This window comes from Phoca vitulina, unplaced genomic scaffold (genome assembly GCF_004348235.1).
Source record: "Phoca vitulina isolate PV1807 unplaced genomic scaffold, GSC_HSeal_1.0 scaffold24, whole genome shotgun sequence".
In the NCBI taxonomy this organism is placed as follows: Eukaryota; Metazoa; Chordata; class Mammalia; order Carnivora; family Phocidae; genus Phoca; species Phoca vitulina.
Genome location: NW_022589727.1, coordinates 23802096 through 23828964, shown reverse-complemented (window position 1 = coordinate 23828964; position 26869 = coordinate 23802096). Strand labels below are relative to the sequence as shown.

General features: G+C 38.0%; 1 protein-coding gene across 4 annotated transcripts in view; it reads left to right on the top strand.

Annotated features, from left to right (window-relative positions):
• Nucleotides 1-26869, top strand: part of MYOM1 (myomesin 1) — a 161736-nt gene that overhangs the window by 20642 nt on the left and 114225 nt on the right. For 3 of the 4 annotated variants that reach the window (XM_032421171.1, XM_032421168.1, XM_032421169.1), the window contains exon 4: nt 11852-12177. In XM_032421171.1, coding sequence (XP_032277062.1) covers nt 11852-12177 — 326 coding nt within the window. Of the gene's footprint in view, nt 1-8034; nt 8086-11851; nt 12178-26869 lie in introns of all 4 variants that reach the window. The other variant, XM_032421172.1, reaches the window with a different exon arrangement.

The following is a 26869-nucleotide window of genomic DNA, read 5'->3' as shown; positions in this document are numbered from 1 at the left end:
TGGATTGTTTCAGTTATGAGCAAGTATTGTATACTGGTTAAGTGCATGAACTCTGGATCTGGGTTAACTGAATTTGAATCCTCACTCTCTTTACCCCCTGGTTTTATTGAGATATAATTGACATACAGCAATGTAGAAGTTTAAAGTATACAGCATAGGATCACCTGGGATTGGTTAAGCGTCCAACATTTGATCTCAGCTCAGGTCTTGATCTTAGCATTGTGAGTTCAAGCCCTGTGTTGGGCTCCATGCTGGGTGTGGAGCCTACTTAAAAGGGCCACCTGGGTGACTCAGTTAAGCGCCTGCCTTCAGTTCAGGTCATGATCCCAGGATCCTGGGATCGAGTCCCTCATGGGGTTCCCTACTCAGTGGGGAGTCTGCTTCTCCTTCCCCCTCTGCCCATTCCCCCCGCTCATGTGCTTTCTCTCTCACTCTGCTCTCTCTCTCTCCAGTAAATAAATAGATTCTTTAAAAAAAAAGAAAAGAAAAAAATGTACAGCACAATAACTTGAATTACATATATTGTGAAATAATTACCACAGTATCTAACACTTTTTAGTTGTATGTACTTGAGCAAATTACTGAACTTCTCTGTACCTCAGTTTTGTCATTAGTGAAAGGGTATAGTAATAATAGTACCTACCGGGCGCCTGGGTGGCTCAGTTGGTTAAGCGACTGCCTTCGGCTCAGGTCATGATTCTGGAGTCCCGGGATTGAGTCCTGCGATCCAGTTCCACGATCGAGTCCTGCATCCAGCTCCCTGCTCAGCAGAGAGTCTGCTTCTCCCTCTGACCCTCCCCCGTCTCATGCTCTCTCTCAAATAAATAAATAAAATCTTTTAAAAAAATAATAGTACCTACCTTACAGAGTGTTGTGAGGAATAAAGAAGTTAATACATATAAAGCATTTATAATACTACCTGGAAAATAGTAAGTACTATATAAGTGTTAGATATCAATACTTTTTTGGTCAGCATTTTGAAATTTGTTATCTGTGAGACCAAATGTGGTTAATTATATAAGAACAAATATATTTAAAAATTCAAGATAGCATTATTCACAATAGTCCAAAATTGGACATAATGTAAAGTCCATTAATTGATGAATGGATTAGCAAAGCATGGTGTATCTTTCAGTGAAATATTTCTCAGCAATAAGAAGAAACAAGCTGTTGAATCTTGCAACAATATGGATGAATCTCAAAAACAGCTTGCTAAGTGAAAAAACCCAGACGTAACGGACTACATATGATATGATTCCATTTGTATAAAATTTCTAGGAAAGGCTAAACTATAGACAGAAAGCCAGGTGAGTGGCTTTTGTGGATGGGACCAATGATTAACCTCAAACTGGCATAAGGGGACTTTTCCCAGCGATGGAAGTGTTTTAAAACTGGATTTTGTGATGGTTGCCCAACTGTGTAAATTTACTAATGCTCATTGAACCTTACTCTTAAAATGGATGAATTTTGTGGTGTGTAAATTCTACTACTCTAAAACTGTCAAAAAGAAAAAGAAAATGAAACTGGAGGTTCACATCCATTGCTCTTTAGCTTGGTTCTTACTTAAAAGAAGAAAAAAGTTATTGTTTTTGTAAAAATAAGGTATGTCGACTGTTGGGAGACAGTTCTATGGGTCTGTCATGTTTCTGTACGTCTTGCAAGCAAGGTCCAGCTTCCGTTTGTTCCAGACCATCTTTTCAGGGATGTTTGTCTAGTGAACAGCCTTTGAAGACAGAGTGTCTCCCCCCAGGAAAAAAAGCAGGCATGCTTACTATCCGATATAATAAAGAAAATGTCTGCCTCTAGAGCAGAGGTCAAACATGCTTAATGCTCATTATATAATATATGGTTCTGTACGCTCAAAGTCCCTGTGTTTGTGCAGGTTTCACTGGCCCTTTTCATTTTTCCCTGTGGGAATTGGGAGTTAGTAAACCAGTGAAGAATATGCTCATGCTCTGGCCTCTGCCATTGCTGAGAGTTTTAAAGTCCTTTGATTCGACCTGGAGTCTCATGTCTTGTCAGCATCCACGTTACCTTGTTAACTTTCAAGTAGGGTAAAATCTCTGACCCTTCATTCTTTTTTTTGTGTGTGGTAACATATACGTGACGTAAAATTTACCATCTTAACCATTTTTAAGCATATAGTTCAGTGGCATTAAGTATGTTAACCTTAAAAATAAAACTGCCAGTATTTTACCAGCAAAATGGGTTTATTCAGGAAAAGCAGAGAATTATAATTAGGGACAAGCAAGCTATGGCAAAACCATAGACAAGTCCAGAGAACAAAGGAGAGGAATGCTTTTTTATAGAGGGAATTAGGGAGTTGGGAGGGCTGTTATAAACAAAAAGTCCATTGGAGGGCGCCTGGGTGGCTCAGTTGGTTAAGCGTCTGCCTTGGGCTCAGGTTATAATCCCGGGGACCTGGGGTCTAGTCCTGCATGGGGCTCCCCACTCATTGGGGAGCCTGCTTCTCCCTCTCCCTCTGCTGCTCTCTCTCTGTCAAATAAATAAATAAAATCTTTTTACAAAGTTCATTGGAGTAAACTGGGAATTTGAAGTGTAGTGGCTTTTCATTGGCTGAGTTATGATAGTTTCATATTGACTGGGCTGTTTCAGGGGGAAGAGAAAAACCTTCCTTCCTCCCACTGGAATAGTAAAAGTAGCTAAGTAGTATGGCTTGCAGGGTACATGTCTTCCTGTGGGATCTGCAATTGACCTCAGCTGGTACGGCATGAGAACTCTCCCCCGACCCCCTCTGACTCCATTCTAAATGAGGTTTCCTTTTATTAATTTTTCCATGTTCATTCACCACTATCCATCTCCAGAATTTTTGCATTTTCCCATATTGAAATTCTACCCATTGAATACTAACTCCCTATTCCCTCTCCCACCAGCCCCTGGTAACCACCATTCTAGTTTCTCTCTCTCTAACTTTGACTACCCTAGGTACCCCATGCAATATTTGTCCTTTTGTGTCTAACTTATTTCACTTAGCATAGCATTTTCAGGGTTCAACCATGTTGTAGTATATATCAGGATTTCATTCGTTTTTAATACTGAATAATATCCCATTGTATATGTTCACAGCTCCTGACACTAATTATAAGAAAAAAAGAAAGAAAAAAATCCCTCACTATTTGGGAATTACTATTGACATTGGCTGAGTATCACTCTAGACATCTATTTATGAGTAGACAGACAGAAAAATAGGTGGACATAAATAATGTTAGAAAATGGGCTTTGGGGGGCACCTGGGTGCCTCAGTCAGTTAAGCATCCAACTTGGGTCATGATCTCATGTGTTGTGAGATGGAGCCCACATCAGGCTCTATGCTCAGCAGGGAGTCTGCTTAAGATTCTCTTCCTCTGCCCCTCTACCCATTCTCTCTGTCTCTCAAATAAATGCATCTTAAAAAAAAAAAAAGAGAAAGAAAGAAAATGGGCTTTGGGGTCTTGCTTTCTAATACTAATCTAAAGGTCCCTTGACTGGACTAAAGGCACAGGTAGGCTTCTGGGCTTAGAGACTTGGCCTGCTCCTAGAATCCATCCACCAGCTCCTGAGCAGTTCCCCTGCCCTCAGCCAATCAATGGATGGTTGGCCGTCGTGACTCTGCTTTTATTTGTTTCCACCTCTAAGTAGTCCTTTAGTCCTGAGGATTTTTTCTGTACCACATTTCTCACTTTTCTTTATTCGGCAATTATTTATTCATGCCTATCTTGTGCCAAGAGCTGTGCTAGGTACTGGGAGTACTTGAACAAAAGTACTCTCCTGCCCTCAAGTAATTCACAGTACAGGAGACAGAAAAGCAAACACGTGCATTAAATATAGTTTGATAGACTTCCTATCCTAGTGGAATTAGGAAAGTCTTCCAGAAGAGACGGCCTTAGGAGAAGAAGGCTTAAAGGAATGAGAGTTAAGGAAGAAATGTGCATGTGCTGGACAGGGACGGGAAGAGCAGAACAGAGAGAACAGCAGGTGTGAGGGAACTGACACAGTAGATACCTGGAGTTCATGGACGTAAAAGCAATTACCTGTGGTTGGAATTTCACAAGGCAAGAAGGGAAGTGGCAAGGAGTAGAGCTGGAGAACTATGCAGGGTAAAGTGGCAGATACCACCTTATGCCATGATGCCATAATTATTTTTAAGTAACTACCCAGCTTTGTCTACCCAACTACACGGTGGCTACTTTGGGGACATGAGTTAGTCACCCCTGAACCCTGGGGCATGGCATAGTGCCCGACATAGTAGGTTTTCAATGCGTGCTATTTTTCCATATTGTTGATGCACGTGTTGTAATTGTTAACTACTACCAGCAGCTTTAAAAACATTTCTTGATTTCAGTTGGAATTTAGTTTTTGTTTTGTTTACATTGCATTTCTAAAGAATATTTCTTTGTTTATTCCCTCATACATAGACTAATGGTTTGCTACTCTTTCCTCTTCCATAAAATGAAAATTACTAAGTGGCTAATATAATTTATATATTTATTTTGGCTTTCAGGATACACTACTGTTAGTTAAATTCAGCACTTCACATTTATAAAAATGTTAATACTCTTTATTTATTTATTTTTTAAGTTAAAAAAAATTTTAGTAATGTCTACACCCAATGTGGGGCTCGAACTTACAACCCTGAGATCAAGAATCTAATGCTCTCTGCCTGAGCCAGCCAGGCACCCCCAAGAATATTAATATTGCTAAAGATAATTTGAAGAGAGAATGTATCTACTTTATTTTAAAAATATACATATTTTATTTATTTATTTTAGAGAGAGAGGGTGAGCGCACAAGCAAGGAGAGGGAGAGGGAAAAGGAGAGAATCTCAAGCAGGCTCTGTGCTGAGTGTGGAGCCCGACATGGGGCTCGATCTTGTAACCCTGAGATCATGACCTGAGCTGAAACCAAGAGTCGGATGCTTAACTGACTGAGCCACCCAGGCACCCCTGTGTCTACTTAAAATTACTTTAAAAAAAAAAAAACAACTATGATTCTGAAAGCAAGTATTTTTTTAAATTTCCGGACTTATATAGTTAAATGCTTTTTTAAAAGTATTTTCCATTAGATGGTTTCCTGGGAAATTTGAAATTAACAGTTGGTTAGCATTCCATTAAATTTTCAGATTAATTACACATCTGTAAAGGCATTATGATTAAATCAGAGTAATTGACAGAATGATTATTCATCTATAAGGGAATAATGATTGAATCACAACAATTGATTTTTATGAGCCCAGCTAAATTTTTCTTCTTTAATTTTAGTTTAATTATACAGTACAACACAGTATGTGTGTGATCTGGATAGCTATATTTTAGATAAATACGTTGTTAGAAAAGGCTGAATCCAGATGATGCTATAACAGAAAGATCACTTAGTATACTAAGCTGGGTCTAGCTCATGCTTTTTTGTCAAATCTTACTATGTATTTGTTTGAAATAAACTATTTGACTTTCACTGGGATCTTGAGTGTCAGTGAATAAATGATAATATTTTAGTTTTTCCACAAGTGTACGTGGACTTCTCTAATGTTGTATTCTTAACACGGATCAAAGTTCAATAAATATTTTATCGATCTAATACTTGTCTGTTACACAGGAAATAAAACTGAAATTCTTTAGTAACAGTTCTTACTTTTTTTTTTTAAAGATTTTATTTATTTATTTGACAGAGAGAGACACAGTGAGAGAGGGAGCACAAGCAGGGGGAGGGGGAGGGGGAGAGGGAGAAGCAGGCTTCCCGAGGAGCAGGGAGCCCGATGCGGGGCCCGATCCCAGGACCCTGAGATCGTGACCTGAGCTGAAGGCAGACGCCTAATGACTGAGCCACCCAGGCGCTCTAATAGTTCTTACTTCTAATGGACATTATTGGCACATGGCTCTCTCTCTCTCTCTACACACAGACACACACACACACACACACACACACACACGCACACACACAGTTAAATTGTTGAAAGGCAATATGGTATGATGACTGCGCTCTGAGCAGAACAGTTCTGAACTGAGTTTAAATCCTCTGTCACATACAGTTGTGTGATATTAAGAATATCAACCTCTCTAAATCTCAACTTCATAATCCATAAAATGTTTTTATGTGTATGTGATGTTCAAATAAGATATTGTAAAGCAGTTAGCATTAATTTCTGACATATAGCAAGTAGTCATTAAATATTAGCTAGTATTATGATGATTTATACCTCTTATTTTTGTTAATTTTTCTTCTCTCCTGCTTCGAGAAGATTTGAAACAACTTACTATGTTCTCTAGAGAAACAGTTCACTGGGAACCATTCCAATGCCTGGTGGACAAAACTCAGAACCACTACCATTCTATATTGGATGTTTAGAGAACATAGGGATGCTTGGGGAACATGAAGCTTCGAAAACTCTCATATGGATTCCAAATAGCTAAAATATCCATATGCATACTCACAGGAGGTATGTGTAGATGAAGAAATGCCAAGTTGAATTTTACCAGGAAACAGCGTCGGGACTAAGTGGAATACATTCTTTTGCGCACTTTGCCTAGCTCAGAAGCTGCTGTTGGTTATGAATGGAGACTTAAATTGTGCTTGAAGACCATTTCAAAATATCTAGTTTCTTGTAAACGAAGTGTCACTAGAGGATCCATCAATACCTGACAAAAAATGCATGGGATTCAGAGTCCAAATATGGATTGAATGAATTGCATTTGTCATTTACTAGCTGTGTGATTTTTGGCAAATGACTTTGCGTTTCGAAGTCTTGATTTCCTTGGCTGTATAATGAAGCTAATCATACCTGGCTTGCAGAGCACCATGAGAATTAAGTGAGGTCACGTATATAAAGTGCTCATCACAGTGCATTAGTGTTAACTGTAGTTGTCACCAAGGAAGTTATTATAAAGTAGACTATGATATTGGGTCAGTTCAATATTTTGATAGATACAAGTGATCTGTGTTCAGTTGAGGTAATATCACTGTAATATCATGTCAGAACATAACCAACCAGCTCAATATGTATAATCTGAACAATGAGTTTATTTCTGTAATAATAGTTGATGTTCACTGAGTATTATGTGGCAGTCACTGGGTTAAGTGCATTATTGCATTTAATCTCCACAGCATTCCCATAATTTGGATATTATTTTGTAGAGAAGGAAAATGAAACTTAGGAAGGAGAATTAATTGCTTGAGGTTGCATGGCAATTAAGTGCCATCGATGGCCAGGAATCTAGCTTTAGTCTGCCTCTAAAATGCAGGCTCTGAGCACCAGGTTATGCCACCTGTTAATTTGTTACATAGTCTGAAAAGCAAAGAAAGAGAATCTCTTGTTGGACAGACTGACCCTACTCTGACTTTAGGAAAGATAAAATGTATTGCTTCTCAAAGGCTTTAATTAATGAAAAAAGGGATTCAAATACTCAAGCTAGAAGCTGCGACTTTGAAAAACTTTCCTGACACGAGAGAAACAGTGGCTGTGTATTGTCAGACCAAAATTACCACCACATGCAACCCATTTTTAACTTGTTTTGCGTTTAGTTAGCCTCAAGTTCTTTTTTCACCTTGTGTTTTTTAAATGTACTGTACATGTGTCACGAACAGCACACCCAGAACCATATCTTGGCATTAAAATTCCATGAAGTCCATTTTGGGAATCAAATTACTACACCTATTTTTAGTTCTCAGCACAAATTACTTTTTCCATTACACTTTTAAATATCCAGTGATAAAGAGATTGAAAATAGCTCTTACAGCCAAATAAAAATCCTGCATTTGGTTTAATCAGGACAGACCCATTGACTCGCATTGGTGTAATTACATTACTGAAGCAGCTACCTGTGAGGGCCTCTTTCTTCCTCTCGTTAGGACTCCCCTCCCCATTTGCTGCTATATTTGTCTGCCCTCTTGGCCATAAAAGGCTGGCTATGTGGCTCTGACATTCTCCTGCCTGACCACATGCATTATTTTTGAACTGGTCCCCCGGGTCCTGTCTTTAGCCCTGCCTCTTCACTTTTTTTGGGGATTCAACCGACGTGGGATTTTCATTCTCTCATCCAGCTCCACAGCCACATCGGAGCATTTCTACCACCATCACTCCTTTGAACACGGGTAAGTGTGACACTGAGGTAGAAGAATGCACTTGATATTTGATGTGCTTAACAGCATTGCATGTGTGTGGTTTCTTCCCATCTTGTGAGTTCAGTGGTTTTCTCAGAGAGCGGTCAGAAGAGGAGAGAAATAGCGAAGGGGAGCCCCTGGGAAGGAAGACAAAAGCAGCAGGGTGCCAGTTTTCGCTGGCACTGCTCTCCTCTCACATCCATGCTGTTCTTTTTAAGTTAAGCTACTGTTTCTGGAACCATAAGGGGATAATGGTGGAACTGTAAGTGTGAGTCCAAGTACTCTTTCCAAGTTATAGTTCAATGGTCTGGTTAAAATCTGGAATGGATGAGGTGGCAGGATACAATGTGTTTTCTATCTTCCATATGCCTGCAATAGTCCCGATTATAAATTAGACCAAACGAGGTAAATTAACTCTGAAGTCCCTGGTTTCTAATTCAGTGATTTTGTTTGACAATGCCATGTGAATAGGTGTAAGAGTGCATTATGGTATTTCTAACATGGAAATGGCTAAATAATATTTCAGTGGCAACATAGATCCCCACAGAATGATCCTAAAGCTAACACTTTCTGTGAATGATTTAAATCAGCTTTTAGCCTCTAATGCCTATACAAAAGTATCATATCAGGATTACAATTATGGAATTAGTATTCCTTCCAAAATTCCCAAATTATGTTCAGAAAGAAAATGCAGGTCTTAAAGAAACAGAAGACAACCAAACCACCTTTCTTCCCAACATACTCTAGCAGTCATGTGTTGGGGATAATCCTCACTTACTTGACGAAGAGAAGGTAGCTTACCTTCATTCCAGAGGTCAGAGCGGTGACAGCCAGCTCTGATGACTTAAAGCCAGACCCTGTTTATTTGTAATACATTATGCATGTGTCTGTGATATGAAATACTATTAAAATAAATATATTTTGGGGAAAATAGAAATAAAGAGAGTGGAAAGTAGAATTGGGGCAAGATATTTAAAGATTTTATTTTGTGAAAATGACAGCATTTCAAGTCACGTTAGCATGTATGAACTTAGCTTATAACATAATACATAAGAAGGTTATTCATCATTTATTTGGATGTCATTTAAATAATATTTGCCATGTTACAATGTACTGTGTATCATTAAAGAAACTTACCTATTATCTTTATAACTGCTTAACATATTTCTGTATTAATATATTCGAATCCTTTTGTTTTATCAAAATTTATCTAATAATTATTCATTACATATGGTAATTTTCTGTATGTTTTAGAACAGAAGATAGCAATCTATTTAAGGGTTGAAGCAAAGTTGCTTGCCTAGTAGCTATTTTTTTCTTCTTGGGAAATGCCATGTAGACTGATATCTTCCATGAGCCCCAAGACAAATATTTCTGGAGTGCAGTTTGCTGGATTTTCTTCTCTAGGGAATACATACTGACATTTAAAAGAGTTTAAATAGGGGCGCCTGGGTGGCTCAGTCGTTAAGCATCTGCCTTCGGTTCAGGTCATGATCCCAGGGTCCTGGGATCGAACCCCACATCGAGCCCTGCATCGAGCCCCGCATCGGGCTCCCTGCTCTGCGAGAAGCTTGCTTAATCCTCTCCCACTCCCCCCGTTTGTGTTCCCTCTCTCGCTGTGTCAAATAAATAAATAAAAAATCTTTGAAAAAAATAAACCATCTATATGTTGGTGACTGCTGAATGCAGGTGTCCATCCTGGACCTTTACCCTGTGCTCCAAAGTCATGAATGCAATTTAACATCTCCACTTGGATGTCTAGCAAGTATCTCAACTGTAGAATATCTCAGACCCATCTCCTGTTCTTTCATCCCTAACTGTGCTTTCTTACACTCCTGCCCATCTCAGTTAACAGCAACTTCGATCTTTCAGTTACTCAGGAGAAAACCTCAGGATCATCTCTCACCCCTCTCTTTGTTTCACACCCTAATTCAGAACTTTCAGCAAATGCTGTTGGTTCTACCTTCAAAACATGTACTGAGTCTGATCACTTCTCACATTTCCACTGCCACCATTGTCATCTTTAGCCTGGACTATTGCAATGGCCTTTGCCTTCATTTGCTAGGGCTTCCCTAACAAAGTACCACAGACTGGGTGCCTTAAACAACAGAAATGTATCTTCTCACAATTCTGGAGGCTAGAAATCTGAGATCAAGGTGTTGGTAGAGTTATTTTTATCGGAGGCCTTTCTTCTTGGCTTATAGATGATCTTCTTTTCTCTTCACATAGTCTTCCTCTGTATATGTACACGTCTGTGTCCTAATTTCCTCTTCGTATAGAGACACCAGTCATACTGAATGAGGGCCCATCCTAATAATCTCACGTTAGCCTTATTTCCTCTGTAAAGACCCTGTTTCCAGATACAGTCACATTTTGAAGTACTGGTGGTTAGGACTTCAACATATGAATCTGGGGGAATATAACTCAGTTCATAACAGCCTTCTTTTTTAAAAAAGTTTTTTTAAGATTTTATTTATTTGAGAGAGAGAGCGCGCATGAGCACGGGGAGGGGTAGAGAGGGAGGGATAAGCAAATTCCCCACTGAGCAGGGAGCCAGATGTGGGGCTCTATCCCAGGACCCCAGGATCATGACCTGAGCTGAAGGCAGATGCTTAATCGACTGAGCAACCCAGACGCCCTTAAAAAAAATTCTTTAAAGCTTTTATTTTTAAGTAATCTCTCCACCGAAAATGGGGCTCAAAGCCACAACCCTGAGATCAAGAGTCGCACGTTCCACTGACTGAGCCAGCCAGGTGCCCCTGTAACAGCCTTCTAATTGGTCTTCTGGCTTTCATTCTTGTCCCTCAATAGTCTGTCCTTTATACATCAGCAAGAGTCTCAGTTTGGAACCTTCTGATGGTTTTTCCAGCGCTTTCAGAGGGAAAGACAAAGACCCTACAGTTGCTCATCAGACCTACACTCTCTATCCCCCACCCCCCGACATCGTCTCCTATCCATCTCCCTGCACCCTGCTCACTCCTTGTAGCTTCACTGCCTATTTGTACTTCACTGCCTGGAGTACAACATGCATGTGCACACCCTAGAGTCTTTGCTATGGTCTTCCATCTAGGACACTCTTCTAATTTTCTCATGCTCAGATGACACTTTTATGCTCAGAAGCCATCCCTGATGAGACTGTTTAAAATTGCATCCCAGCTCCCTTTCCTGCTTTATTTTTCTCTGTAGCATTTAGCCCATTCTGTTATACCTTATATTTTACTTATTTTCTCTATTGGCTATCACCTGCAATAGGATATAAAGTTCTAGCTAAGGTTATCAGAGCAGGGATTTTGTTTTGTTCATCTCCATATTTCTTGTGCTGGAACAGTACCAGGCTTATAGTAGGTGCTCAATAATTATTTGTTGAATGAAACCACATTGACCGTGACACAGACTCTCCATCATTACATATTCTCCCAGACGAAGCCCCTATCAGGATAAAATGCCAGAAAATTTGAAATACATATTATGAAAGGTCTGAGGAAAAAACACAATAGCTAGGGTAGGGAAGCTTTGTAAAGACCTCCTGGTTATTAAAACAAAACCCAAAAAACCAAACCCAGATTAGAAGGCAGCCCAATGGTGGAGCGGGCTTATGTGGGCTATGAAGTAGAAAGTTTGCTGAGTAACCAGTTAAGCTAACCTTCACATCCTTTTCCATTTGCTCTTTGGAAAAGGTAAGAGTATTTATTTTTACATATTGATTTAGATACCTTGTTTCTTAATAGTTCACTCACAAGTTGCTGCTTTCTTGTAGGTCACCTGGTTCCCTCCAGGGCACACGATGTCTCTGCCCATTTATCAGAAGCTCCACCAGCACTATGACAGCAGCTACCGGAACAGGGACCTTCGCAGCACCATGAGCCAGTACCAGCAGGAGAAGAAAAGCTCTGCCATCTACACTCACGGCTCCACGGCCTACAGCAGCCGCTCCGCCACCGCGCACCGCCAGGAATCCGGGGCCTTCAGCCAGGCGTCCGCGGGCTCCTACCAGCAGCAGGCCTCCCGGGCCACCGAATCTACCCATGCCTTCGCAGCCAGTCGGAAGACAGCCTCGGCCTACGATTACGGCTACTCCCACGGGTATGTCAGAGCAGCCTTCCAACCTTAGCTCAAAGGCACACTCTCTGAATAACCCTCCTACATCATGTTTTCCCTTCTTTTGGTCTGGCAGCCCTACATTTAAATCAGGTTTGGAGTGGGGCGCCTGGGTGGCTCAGTCGTTAAGCATCTGACTCTTGGTTTTGGCTCAGGTCATGATCTTAGGATCTTGAGATCAAGCCTCGTATAGGGCTCTGTGCTCAGCACAGAGTCTGCTTGTCCCTCTCCCTCTGCTTCTCCCCTGCGCTCTCTTTCTCTCTCTCTCTCTGAAATAAATAAATAAAATCTTTTAAAAAAACAAATCAGCTGTGGAGTGAGGCCATGTATTTGGGAGACCTGGGACTTACGTGTACCTGTTTCCCTTTACCGTTTGAGTTTCACAGAGAGCTTCATGATCACACTGGCGTGTCTTGCTTGCGTTGCCAACTGTGATATTGCTAGAAGCAGAGAAGTTCTGCCACAGATTGAGTTCAACATTCAGTAGCAGCAGAGCCAGAAAACATCATTTCAACGCTCACAGCAGGTTTCCTGGCCCTCAGAATGTTTCTACTTAGATGAGAAGCCAGTATAGAATTTAAAATTCACAGGTCACAGGCGCCCAAACCACAGCAGAGATGCGTTCTACTTTTTCAGTATCTGAGAGCCAGTATTAGAATTCTGAGCCATTGTTCAGGTAGGCAGCAGATATTTTTTTTAGCTAGAGCATTTTATACAACCAGGCCCCTATCTCAGTCCGCCCAAGACTACCAGAAACAAACCTGTATTCTGATAAAAGTAGATTTATCAACCCATTGCGATGAGGGAGACCACACAGCAGAGGAAAAGAGAGAGTTACTGTATTAGGATTCTAGGAAGAGTGGAGTTTACATGCAGGTCTGGTCTGCAAAGCAAACCCAGCGTCCTGTTTCTATTGGAAACAGTGAAGTTGAGGACTGTTGTATCCAGAAGCCCTTTATGTGGAGCTCAGCACCTGAGTTGGGAACTGAGGCTGCTTCTCTGTGTCAACAGCAAATGGGGTCATCCAGGCAATGTCTCATTCTTACTGATAAAATTTCAAACAGCAAACTTACTGGTAATCTTTGATATTAGAGAAGAAAGTTTCTCAGTGAGTCTGTAGTCACTCAGAGAAGGAGGTTGCCACAACCCTTTTTAGCAGCAGTGTCCCTGAGAGAAATGTTTTCTGTGAACTTTGCAGTTGGCTTCTGTGTCTGTAGTTCCAGCCTGATGAATGCTGGGCAGATGCTTACTTTCTCAGCCCAAGCCGGTTTTTATTTTCTTGATATCCAGAATGAAATGTTTCATTGGGATTAAAAAACACTTGCAAGATTCACGTGATTTTATTAAAAATCTATCTATAGTCCACAGAAGGAATTGCTGAACTTGCAAATGTAAACATTTCTGGGATATATGGTAAATAACCACCTGCTGCCTCAAGTCTGCCTCTCCAAAGCATCTGGCATAGATTGCATTTTTTTAGTTATTAACATAATATAATTTTAAGTCTTACAAAATTTAAGTCCACAAAATATCTGTTAGGACAACTAGAAAAGTGTTTCTTTCTGGGAGTTAAAGAAGTTATTGAGGAAATAATGCAGTGGATTGTATGAATAGAAGTGAGGCTAGTTTCTGAAGGCAGAAATTCCTGAATCCCCGTTGGGTTTAAGCAGCACCTGATCTATGGCTGTTGTTTCTCCGGCACTGACAGGGACCTCCTGGGACCCTTCTGCTCTGTTTAGTAACAGAACCAGAGTCCGCTGGGGTTTGCCTGGAATGTCTGATGGCCACATTATGAAATTCCATTTAAAATGGAACAGGATCATTTTGCAATCTCACTTTCATGGGATATTCAGCAGGACTTGGTGTTGGTTGTAAATATGGAAATATGGTCACTAAGGTGAATTCATTTCTTTTAGCACTTGCTTTAAATGAACTGCCTTCCAAAGGAAAGTTGAGAGGAATTAACACCATGTGTATGGGACAGCATCATTTTGTTCTGAAGAATGTTCTATAGAACATTAAGAACCTCGTTTAGGAAAGCAGCTGTCTTTTAATAGAGGAGGATTACATTTTAAATATCCATTTTCATGGACTGTCTGTACTGAGTCTATAGAAGATGTTGCTAATGGAACTGCTTGTGTACTTATTTCATTTCCCCAAGGCAGTATGATCTACAAGTTTTATGAATTTGTATTTTAAAGAGATCTTTACTTCTTCAACTCTATTGCTAAATTTTATGTTAAATTATTTTAATTTTAAACAAAACATCCTTTTAACCACATGTGTAATATTCATATTTCTTTATACTGGGATATATTATATTAAACATTAGTAATTAAACCTTTGAGCACTTTTATATTTTATTCAGAAAACATTTGCTCTGTGTTATCTTTGGAAGACTTAGCCATTTCAGCTTTAAAAAGCCTCACATAGTAAAGTTTCTATAGGAAATGGAACTGTAATAATTTTTCTATACTCAACTTCATATTGTGTTCTTTCCTGCAATGTCTATATTTATGTAGATAGGTAGGTAGGTAGCTATTCATTAATGGCTTAATGTTTGAAGAACTCAAACTTCTTGGTAGAAACATGTTGACCTAGAAATGTTGACCTAGAAACAAGAGAGGGAAGAAAACACCAATATTTTTTCCTTTGTGTAATGCAGTATAAAGGAAAAGAAAGTCAACCTAATCCTGGGGTTTTTAGTTTTTCTTTTTTTAGACCTAGAGCTAACAGGTTCAGATAATATTCCTTGAACATTTCAAAATCTTCGTAATTCCTTTAGGTTGTGTTTTTGCTCTCTCAAAATGGAATAACTTTTCCCTGCTAAATGAAATATCTCTATTTGGATTATGAAAAGTGTTGATTAAAACCCCTAGGTTTAGAAATGCGGTTCCATGGAATGTATGTAAACACTAGGCTTGATCTATTTTTAGCCTCTGCTTTGTAGTTAGATGTCCAGTAGTAAAGTGGAAACTATGGAGATTTATATGTGCTCAGGGCTTGGCTGACCTCAGTAGGTCTTAGGAACAATGGCCCGTTCAACATCAATGTGGTTGTAAGCACAGATCAGTTACCAATTGAATTCTGAGCCCAGGGTTATAAAATAAATCCTGGAAGACATATTCTAAATGCCTTTATTCTTAGTCACAGTGAGAAAAAAAAAACCCTAATTCAGGAAGACAAAAATGACACAAGATTATTGTTTTATGCTAGTAATCCACAAATACTATCAGAGATTAAAGGAGAAATGGTGCTCATAACTACCATTAGGCAATGGTTCTTAACTTCTATCCATGAATGGAGGGTCTTAGGTGATCTGAAATTATGTGCAAAATTAGGCACAGTTGAGAATTTGTTTTTGCTGAGAAAGATGGTAGCTTTCACCAGATTCTCAGAGAACCCTGTGACTCAACAAAGGTCAGAACCACCACCCTGGAAAGTCAACATATAAACATCAGACAACCCCGTGTGTGGCCTGAGGATCCCTTTCTTAATGCCAATATTATACAAAGTTAGGATGAAATAAGGCAGATGTTTACAGGGAGTGTGGTATTATAAGAATCAGGGTTCCTTCGTTTCTTTTGAGTAGGCTGGATCATACATTAAGTTGGAAATAATAAGTGAAATATTTTGTTACACTTGATAGGAATGAATAACTTTCAAAAAGCAGAGACAACACAGCATAGTTCTTAGATGATGGAGGGATGTAGAGTTGTCCCTCAACCCTTTGTAGAAATGGTAGATATTTAATTGCTTGATTCTAAACAGATTGACATTAAACCCATATGATACAACTCAGCACAGCATCCTCTGTACCATTGTATCCTTACAATAACCCTGAGAGGTAGAAATTATATCCCCATTTTAAAAATGAGAAAATCAGAGACCAAATTGATTAAATAACTTTTCTCTCTTGCACTAAGAAGTGGTAGAATGATGATTTGAACCCCCATCCTACCCCAAACCCTCCACTCTTTTCATGGGTACCCAGTGACAGTTCTAATCAGCTAACTCCCCTTGACCTCCTGGCCACCAGATTTTTCTTGAAGCATCAATATATAGTTTTTCATTATATTTCCTTTTATTTCCCCTTCTTGTGGAGAGGCCGTTGAACACCAGAATAACTAAGATTCAGAGTAGGGAACAGGCGATCCTAGGAGCATTCATGAATGCCAAACCTGGAACCTCACAGACTGTTTAACTTGTCACTTAGAATCAGACATAGTGACTTGCCTGGGGCATTCTGCCTAACCTTAAATTGTGCCCTCACCTGCACTCATGTCACATTGATCAACTCCTCTCGGTTGTTACTACTATTATAGTTTGCAAAGAACACGCTAATGCTCAAAACAATTCCAATTCAGACAGAAGATACCAGTGCCAAAAATAGAGACCACTAAACACAGAAGCCCTCATCTTCTATTGGCAGGTCTGATTGCAGCAGAGACTGAGGGGGACCTGAGAACTTGCTCCATTTCCCACCCTGGTGTGGTTTCAAAAGACGTTAGCAAAGAAATCTACTGCCTTGTGGACATTTTTGTGTCTTGACCTCAGCTGTTGGCATCAGACTAGTATCCACTTTCTACATATTCTTTTCCAGATGTTATAATGCAAAGTGGATAGTCTTTGGGGTCAAATGAGCCTGTGCTTCCTTGCAATTAGGCTTGTGACTTCAGGAGCTAGTTAACCTCTCAGTTTCTTCATCTGTGAAGTGGGGAAAATGTTCATCCCTCATGTTGCGAAGTCTAAAAGAAATAATGACATAAGGTTCTTAGTGTAATAGCTGGCGCATGGGGACAGTCACTGAAGTCTAGGTATTGGTCATTCATTCAACAAATACTTCCTGAGTGCCTCCTGTGTGCTAAGCACTGCGCCAGGTGCTTAGGATAAACTGCTGAACAAAACCGACAAAGGTTCCTGCCCTCATGGAGCATATATTCTAGCATGAGGGACAGGCCATAAACAATAAACATAATAAAAAAGACATTGAATTTTATATCATGCTAGAAGGTAGTAGATTTTATGGAAGCAATAAAAAATAGAGTAGGCTAAGAAGGATCAGGTATGGGGGGCAGGCCCCTTTGAGAAGGTGATATCTGAGCAAAGACATGAAGTAGCAGAGGGAGTTCTCTGGGAGAAAGGTGCACCAGGCATCAGGAATTGCCACTGCAAGGCCTTTCAGCAAGGAACAGCATCGAGGCCACTGAGGGAATGGAGGAGTGAGGGAAAGAGCAGGTGAAGATGTCAGAAAGGTAATACTAGGGCAAGGCCAACCATATAGGGTCTTGTGGGCCATTGTAAGAATTTTTTATTCTGAGTTAGAGGGAGGGAGTTGTGACAAAGTTTAGGGAAGAGTAATGATATGAGCTGACTTAAGCTGTAACAGGATCGGTGTGTCTGCTGTGTGGAGAACAGACTGGTGCACAAGCAGAAGCAGGTTACCCAGGTAGGAGGCTAATGCTATAGCCCAGGCAGGAGCAGATGGGCAGTCAGAACAGATATGGTGGTCTGTTAGTTATTGCTGAATTCTGAATTCCACCAATTTTTTTCATAGGGCTTTTCAGCTCCTGTAGCCACATAGTTTTGAGGCTGTGAAAAGATCCATATAGATTTTCTGTATACAATGAATTTTCTAAGATTCTCTTTAGGTAATGTGATGATGGTAATACCATATGCTTATTCTCCATTCCCCAAGATCCAACAAAGTAGCTTGTCCCATTGTTAGTGCTTTTTATGGGACTTAAGAAGAAAAGTACCTGAAATAACCATAGTTGTATGGGGATTTGAGTCCACTTGTAGATTCAAGTAGCTGAATCTGAATTACAAAAAATTATTGAACCATAGACTGTTATGGGAAATGAAGTTTGCTTGGAAAACTACTGATATATCCAGGCTGTGTATTCTTATCTTTTCTCCTCTAGAAATAGTCTTATAGCCTCTTCTCTAAATAAAAGTTTAACTATTATATATATAAGGAAAAAGCACCATGGTTTCTGGGTTACAAAAATCAATACAACGCTCTGGGATTTGTCTTACAGAATTTAAGTACCCAGAAAATGATGAATTAAATTACTTCCTATGTGATCAGAGAAGGTCAGAGGAAAATCTAATGAAAGCGGAAAAGCCAGTTACTTCCCCCCCCCCCAGAAATAGGCAAGTTTATTGCTATTTGCTTCTTTAAAAGGCAATTATGCACTGAATCCCAAAGACATACCCTGAGTCCAAGGAGAGTAGCCCTCACCATGTTCAGTCTCCTGTCCCTAGGAGTATCACTCCTGATAATACCAGCTTCATATAATCACCAGTTTGTAGATCCATGGAACTGTGAAATGGGCAAAGCAGGAAGAGACCAAAAGTTCATCTAACTCAAGCCCTTCCTTACACTGAGGCCAGGAAAGATGTTGGCTCATTCTCTGCTACCTATGCTTTATTACCCAAAAAATATTATTTGCTGGGCTCTTTTGCAAGTTAAATCCAAATTTAGATGATACAAGATACTTCCAGAATGGCATTCATCTTCCCCAGACAGGTGAACCATCCTGTGAGAGGAAGGCATGTCCTTTAATAGAGTAGGAATAGAAGGAGTCAGCCAAAAGTGGAAGAAGGGCAAAATGGTATCTCCCAGGCTCTGATGTGAAATGTTAGCTTTGTTCCTGGCTGGTTGGGCAGCGAGGTGTAACTGAGCTTCCCCACAGAGGTCTGTGAACTCTGGAAGCCCATGGGAGCCGTTGCAACAGGCTTGACCTTTTCCACAGCAGCCTTTCTAGATGAAACAAGAGAAAGCAGGAGCACTTCAAATGAGGAAGGTAGCTTCCATGACACCATAGTGACCATCCTCAAAGTGGGGCGGGATGTGGGTTTCTGGGCTGCCTTGTAAATAAGTTAGTAAGACTAACTTTTAAAAGTCCTGGAAAATTTTTAGTTCACAGATTTAGACTTTATAAGGCTTCCCCTGATACTATCTTCAAACAGCCTGCATAATATAATATCAAGGAAATAAGGCGTAAACCCTTTCACTTCTGCTTAAAAATAGGACATAATCTAGATCAATTGCTAAAATAGTCAGAAATGGATAAAAACTGAAGGATATATGTAGATAAGAACCACAAAATATTTAAATCTCTCAGTGTTTTACTCATCCGCCTTTTCTGGGACATATGACTGTTCTACATTCATGTTGAGAAGTGGTTCGGACCCCCATGGTATTTGCTTTTAGATCACGGCTATACATTAGCTGTGGAAAGTTACCAAAAATGTTACTTATCAGTGGAAAGTTACCAAAAATGTTACTTATCAGTGGAAACTTAAATAGTGGAAAAATAAAGCAATAAATAGAAGAAAAAATTGTGGTTATATTCCTATTTAAGTAACTAAACATTTTTTAAAAACTAAAAATGAGATATTTCTGTTGCTGAGAAAGAAATGGAGAGGGGGGGAGAAAGGATAAGTATAAGGCAAATAATGCAAAACAAATAAAAAACCCAAGGGTGGTTGTTTGTTATGACACTACATGTCACTAAATTTCAAGAGTGATGTTGATCAAACTAAATTCATGTTTATATCTTATAAGTAGCTTTTTCTGCAAAGTATATTAGCAAAAAAGAAAGGACTCAAAGCCTCCTACTTATCTACTAACTTTGATGTTCTCCTGAAACCTCCATAAGTGTTGAGATTGGGAAACAGGAAAATTGAAATGTCAGTAGAAAGTGTTGAGCCTGACATGATACCCATATCAAAGGAGGATCATTGAATGAAGTTGTTTTAAATCAAAAGTAGATCCAAACCAACCTTTTCGTAAAACCCCAAATAAAGTATTCTTTCAAGTTTTGCAAGAGGGAGAAATGTGGCTGATGGAAAAGTAGAAATGGAAAAAGAGACTGCAAACTTCAAGTGCTTGCTCCTTATCCTCTAGGGGGTCCTGAAGATGAAAGAGATGGAACTTCAGATATGAGAAACGCGGAGTGGCTGTCTCGAGGAGCAGACAGCCAAGAAGGATGGTTGTTGTGTTTTTTTTTTTTAAAGATTTTATTTATTTATTTGACAGAGAGAGAGCGAGAGAGGGAACACAAGTAGGAGGGACTGGGAGAGAGAGAAGCAGACTCCCCACTGAGCAGGGAGCCCCAACTTGGGGCTTGATCTTAGGACCTGAGCTGAAGGCAGATGCTTAACCAACTGAGCCACCCAGGCTCCCCTTTCATATCTTCTAAGAGTTTTATAATTTTAGCTTTTACATATAGAAATTTGATCCATTTTTAATTAAATTATATGTGTGATATTGAGTAAAGTTCTAAACTCATCCTTTCACATATGGATATACAATTGTTCCAGCATCATTTGTTGAAAAGACTTTCTTTCCCCTTTAATTCCTTGGCACCTTTATAAAAAATTAATTGATCATAAAAAGAAAGGTGTGTTTCTCTCAGTTCTGTTCCACTGATCTATATGCCTATCCTTACACCAGTATCCCAGGGGTTTAATTACTGTTGCTTAGAAAAAGTTTTGAAATGGGTGAATATAAGTCTTCAACTTAGTTCCTCTTTTATGGAAAATCTTTTGCCTATGTGTTCCTTCATATTTCTATATAAATTTTAAGATCACCTTGTCAATGTCTACAAAGAAAAACATCTGCTGGGATTTTGATAAGAATCATGTTGAAACTGTAGAACAATTTTGAAAAATGTGTCATCTTAACAATGTCAAGTCTTTCAGTCCATGAACATGGAATATTTATTTATTCAGATCTTTTTTCACCATTATCATAATAATGTTTTATCATTTTCGAATATAAGTTTTATACTTCTTTGTCAAAGTTATTCCTAAATATTTTATATTTTTGGTACTATTGTGAATGCAGGTGTTGTCTTAATTGTATTTTTGCATTGTTCATTGTTAGTACATAGAAATATAATTTTTGTGTTTTGATTTTGTATCCTGTAACCTTGCTGAACTAATTTATTAGTACTAGCATTTTTGTGTGTATTTGTATTTCTTAGGATTTTCTACATACATGATTCTATCAACAACTAAAGATAGACTTCTTCCTTTTAGTTTTTTTTTTTTTTTTTTTAAACTGTCCTGGCTAGAAACTGATACAATGTTGAATAGAAGTGCAAGAGCAAATATCATACCCTTATTCCCAATTTCAGGAGGAAAGCATTTATTTTTTACTATTAAATTTGATACTAGCTATGGATTTTTCATAGATGGCCTTTATCGCATTGAGGAAATTCCCTTCTATTCCTGTTTTATTGAGAGTTTTTAACATGAAGGAATGCTGAATTTTGTCAAATACTATCATCTATTGAGATGATAATGTGATTTTTGTTCTTCATTCTATTAATATGGTATATATTACACTAATTGATTTTCAAATGGTAAATCAACCTTGCATTCCTGGGATAAACTCCACTTAGTTTAATATTTTATATGTTGCTGGATTCAGTTTGCTAATATTGTGTGAAGGATTTCTGCATCTATGTTCATGAGGGTTATTGGTCTGTAGTTTTCTTTTACTATAATGTCTTTGTTTGGCTTTGATATCGGGTAATACTGGCCTTATAGAATAAGTTGGGAAGTGTTTCCTTCTCCTCTGTTTTGGAAGAAATTAGGAAGCGATTGGTATTATTTCTTCTTTAAATGTTTGATGGAATTCTTCAGTGAAGCCATTTAATTGTGCAAAGATTTTAAATTACTAATTCAACTTTTTAATTTATTATTCGTCCATTCAGAGTTTTAATTTCTTCTCAAGCTAGTTTTGGTAATTTGAGTCTTTATAGGAATTTTTCCATTTCATTTAAGTGATTGAATTTCTTGATATAAATGCATCTACCATTTTTTGTGAGCAACTTAATTTCTGTAGGGTTGGTAGTGATGTTTCCTCTTTCATTCTTGACTTTGGTAATTTGTGTCTTCTCTCTTTTTTCATGGTTGGTCTAGTGAAAGGTTTGTCAATTTTCTTGATCTTTTCAGTGAACCAACCTTTGTTTAACTGATTTTATTTGTTGTTGTTCTTTTTTTCTATTTCACTGATTTCTTCTCTAATCTTTATTATATCTCCCTTCTTTTTGTTTCATGTTTAGTTTAATCTTTTTTCAAACTTCTTACAGTGCTTAAATTATTAATTTGAGACCTTTCTTCTTTTCTAAGATAGACACTTAAAGCTATAAACATTCCTCTAACCACTGCCTTGCCGTATCCCATATATTTTGATATGTTGTGTTTTTTTGTTTTCATGTAGTTCACAATATCTTCTAATTCCATTGTGATTTCTTTTCTCATAAGTGAGTTATTTAGAAGTATGTTGTTAGTCTCCTGATGCTTGAGGATTTTCTAAATTCCTTTCTTCTATAGATTCTTATTTAGTTCTTCTGCTGTCAGATAATATATTTTGTATGATTTAAATCCATTTAAATTGAGATTGTTTTGTGAGGTAGCATATGAACTGTCCTGGAGAATGTTGAAAAGAATATGTACTTTGTTGCCATTGGGTAAAGTATTCTAGAAAGGTCAGTTAGGTCAAGTTGATTGATAGTGTTATTTAAGACACCTACATCCTTGCTTTTGTCTAGTTTTATCAGTTATTGAGAGTACCATATTGAAGTCTCCAGTCATTTTTAATTTTCTATTTTTTCTTTCAATTATGTCACTTTTTGCTTCACATATTTTAGGACTCTGTTGGTGCATATAAATTTGTAATTGCCATACTTTTCTGAGGAATTGACCCTCTTATCATTATGAAATGTTTCTCTCTGTCCCTAGTAATATTTTGGTTTAAAGTATATTTTTTTATATTAATATAACCTCTCTGGCTCCTTGTGGTTATCATTTGCACAGTATATCTTTTTCATTCTTTTACTTTAGCACATGTGTGTCTTTGAATTTTTTTTGAAGCTATGATTTTTAAGTTATCTCTACAACCAACGTGGGGCTTAAACTCATAATCCCAAGATCAAGAGTCACATGCTTCACTAACTGAGCCAGCCAGGTGCCCCTATATATCTTTGAACTTATGGTGTGGCTTTCATAGCAGCATACAATTGGATTTTTAAAAATCCATTCTGACAATCTCTGCTGTTCCTTGGAGTTTTTAATCCCTTCACATTTAATAAAATTACCAAAATGGCTGGACTTACATTTGGTACTTTTGTGGGGTTTTTGGTATATCTCATATCCTTTGTTCATTTGTTCCTCCTTTATTGCCCTGTTTTGTGTTAAATAGATATTTTTAGTGTACCATTTAATTTCTTTGTTTCTTAACTGTATTTTTTGTTTTTTTCTTAAAGGGATTGCTTTAGGAATTATAATACACGTATTAACTCATCCCATTCTACTTCACATTTATAGTAATTTATTACTGGTAGAAATAGAAATTTTGTTCCAATATAGCTTCGTTTCCTCCCCTGCCTTTTGAACTACTGTCATGTATATTACAGTTATATATATTATAAACCCAACAATGCATTGTGTTAACTATTGTTTTATGCAATCTTATATCTTCAAAGAATTTAAGAGAATAAAAAATATATATATATATATTCATATACATATTTACCCAATTATTTGCTTTGTGGTGCTCTTCATTTTTTTGTGTGGGTTCAGATTACTGTCTGGTGTCATTTCCTTTAAACCTGAGGGATTTGCTTTAGCATTTCTTGTAAGGCAGGTCTGCTAGCAATCAATTCAGTTTTTATTTGTCTGGGAATCTTTACTTAGCTTTTAGTTTTGAGTGATATTTTATTAGATACTGAATTTTTTATTGAGGTATAGTTGACACACAATGCCATTAGTTTCAGGTGTACAGCATAGTGATTCAACAAGTCTATACATTATGCACTGCTCACCACAAGTGTAGCTACCATGTTACCATATGACACTGTTACAGTACCATTAATTGTATTTCCTATGCTATAACTTTCATTTCCATGACTTATTCATTCCATAATGGGAAGCCTGTATCTTCCACTCCCCTTCACCCATTTTGCCCATCCTCCCACCCCCTCGCCTCTGGCAACCATCAGATTGTTCTTTATGTTTATAGGTCTGTTTCTGCTTTTTGTCTATTTGTTTTGTTTTTTAGATTGCACATAAAGTGAAATCACATGATATTTATCTTTGACTTATTTCACTTAGCATAATGCCTTCTTGGTGTATCCATGTTGTAAATGGCAAGATCTTATCTTTTTTTATCACTGAGTAATATTCCATTATATATATTTATATATATATAAAGTAATGTAATATATATATAATGGAATTTATATATAATGGAATAGAATATATATATAAGAATGACTTTTTTTATTAACATATAATGTATTGTTTCAGGGGTACAGGTCTGTGATTCATCAGTCTTACACAATTCACAGCGCCCACCATAGCACATACTCTCCCCAATGTCCATCACCCAGCCACCCCATCCCTTCCTCCCCCCTCCACTCCAACAACCCTCAGTTTGTTTCCTGAGATTAAGAGTCTCTTATAGTTTGTCTCCCTCTCTGGTTTCGTCCCGTTTCATTTTTCCCTCTCTTCTCCCATGATCCTCTGCCTTGTTTCTCAAATTCCACATATCAGTGAGATCATATGATAATTGTCTTTCTCTGATTGACTTATTTCGCTTAGCATAATACCCTCTAGTTCCATCCACATCGTTGCAAATGGCAAGATTTCATTTTTGATGGCTGCATAATATTCCATTGTATAAATATACCACATCTTCTTTATCCATTCATCTGTTGATGGACATCTAGGCTCTTTCCATAGTTTGGCTATTGTGGACATTGCTGCTATAAACATTGGGGTGCATGTGCCCCTTTGGATCACTACATTTGTATCTTTGGGGTAAATACTCAGTAGTGTAATTGCTGGGTTGTAGGGTAGCTCTATTTTCAAATTTCTGAGGAACCTCCATACTGTTTTCCAGAGTGGCTGCACCAGCTTGCATTCTCACCAACAGTGTAGGAGGGGTCCCCTTTCTCCGCATCCTCGCCAACATCTGTCATTTCCTAACTTTCTTCTTTGCAGAAATGTCTGTTCATGTCTTCTGCGCATTTCTTGATTGGACTAGTTGTTCTTTGGGTGTTGAGTTTGATAAGTTCTTTATAGATTTTTGGATACTAGCCCTTTATCTGATATGTCATTTGCAAATATCTTTTCCCATTCTGTTGGTTGTCTCTTGGTTTTGTTGATTGCTTCCTTTCAATGGACACTTGGGCTGCTTCCATACGTTGGCTATTGTAAATAATACTTTAGTAAACATAGGAGTGCATATATCTTTTTGAATTAGTGTTTTCATTTTATTTGGGTTAAATACCCAATAGTGGAATTACTAGATCATATGATATTTCTATTTTTAATTTTTTGAGGTGTCTCCATACTGTTTTCCACAGTAGCTGCACCAACTTACATTCCCACCAACAATGTACAAAGATTCTTTTTTTTCTACATCCTTGTCAACACTTGTTATTTCTTGTCTTTTTGATTCTAGCCAGTCTGACAGGTATAAGGCAATAATCTCACTGTGGTTTTGATTTGCATTTCCATGACGATTAATGATGTTGAGCATCTTTTCATGTGTTTGTTGGCCATCTGTATGTCTTATTTGGAAAAATGTCTATTCAGGTCCTCTGCCCATTTTTAAATCAGATTTTTTATGTGGAATTGTATAAGTTCTTTACATATTTTAGATATTAATCCCTTACCAGATATATTACTTGCAAGTATCTTCTCCCATTCAATAGGTTGCCTTTTTGTTTTATTGATGGTTTCCTTTACAATGCAAAAGCTTTTTATTTTGGTATAGTCCCAGTAGTTTATTTTTGCTTTTGTCTTTCTGGATATAGAATTTTTGATTAACTTTTTTTCAGAACTTAATATATCATATCAATGCCTTCTGGGATATATTGTTTCTGATAAAGTGTCAACGATTAATATATTTTTCTCCTATATGTGATTAACCATTTTATTCTTGCTACTTTCAAGATTTCTCTCTGGCTTTATCTAGGTGTGTATCTCTTTGTGTGTATGTTACCTGGGTTTATTGAGCATCTTGGATCCATAGAGTAATAGTTTTCATCAGATTTGGGGAGCTTTAGGCCATTATTTCTTTGAATATATTTTCCTCTCTTTATCGATCCTCTTTTCAATATTACTGTTACTCATATATTGGTATGTTTAATATTGTCCCACAGATCTCTGAAGGTTTTAAAAGTTTTCTTCATTCTTTTCTCTTTCTGATTTTTATTTTTATTTTTAAAGATTTTATTTATTTATTTATCAGAGAGATAGAGCACAAGCAGGGGGTGTGGCAGGCAAAGCAAGAAGCAGGCTCCCCACTGAGCAAGGAGGCTGATGTGGGACTCAATCCTAGGACCCTGGGATCATCACCTGAGCTGAAGGCAGATGCCTAACTGACTGAGCCATCCAGGCATCCCATCTTTCTGTTTTTTAGACTGGATAATTTTTATCTTCAAGTTCACTGATTCTTTATTCTTCTATCTAAAATCTCTTGAGTCCCTTTAATAGATTTTTCATTAAAGTTATTATACTTTTAAACTCCACAATGTTCATTTGACCCTATTTTAGAATTTCTTGGGTTTTTTTTTTTTAAATATTTATTTATTTATTGGGTACCTGGGTGGCTCAGTCAGTAAAGCGTCTGCCTTTGGCTCAGGTCATG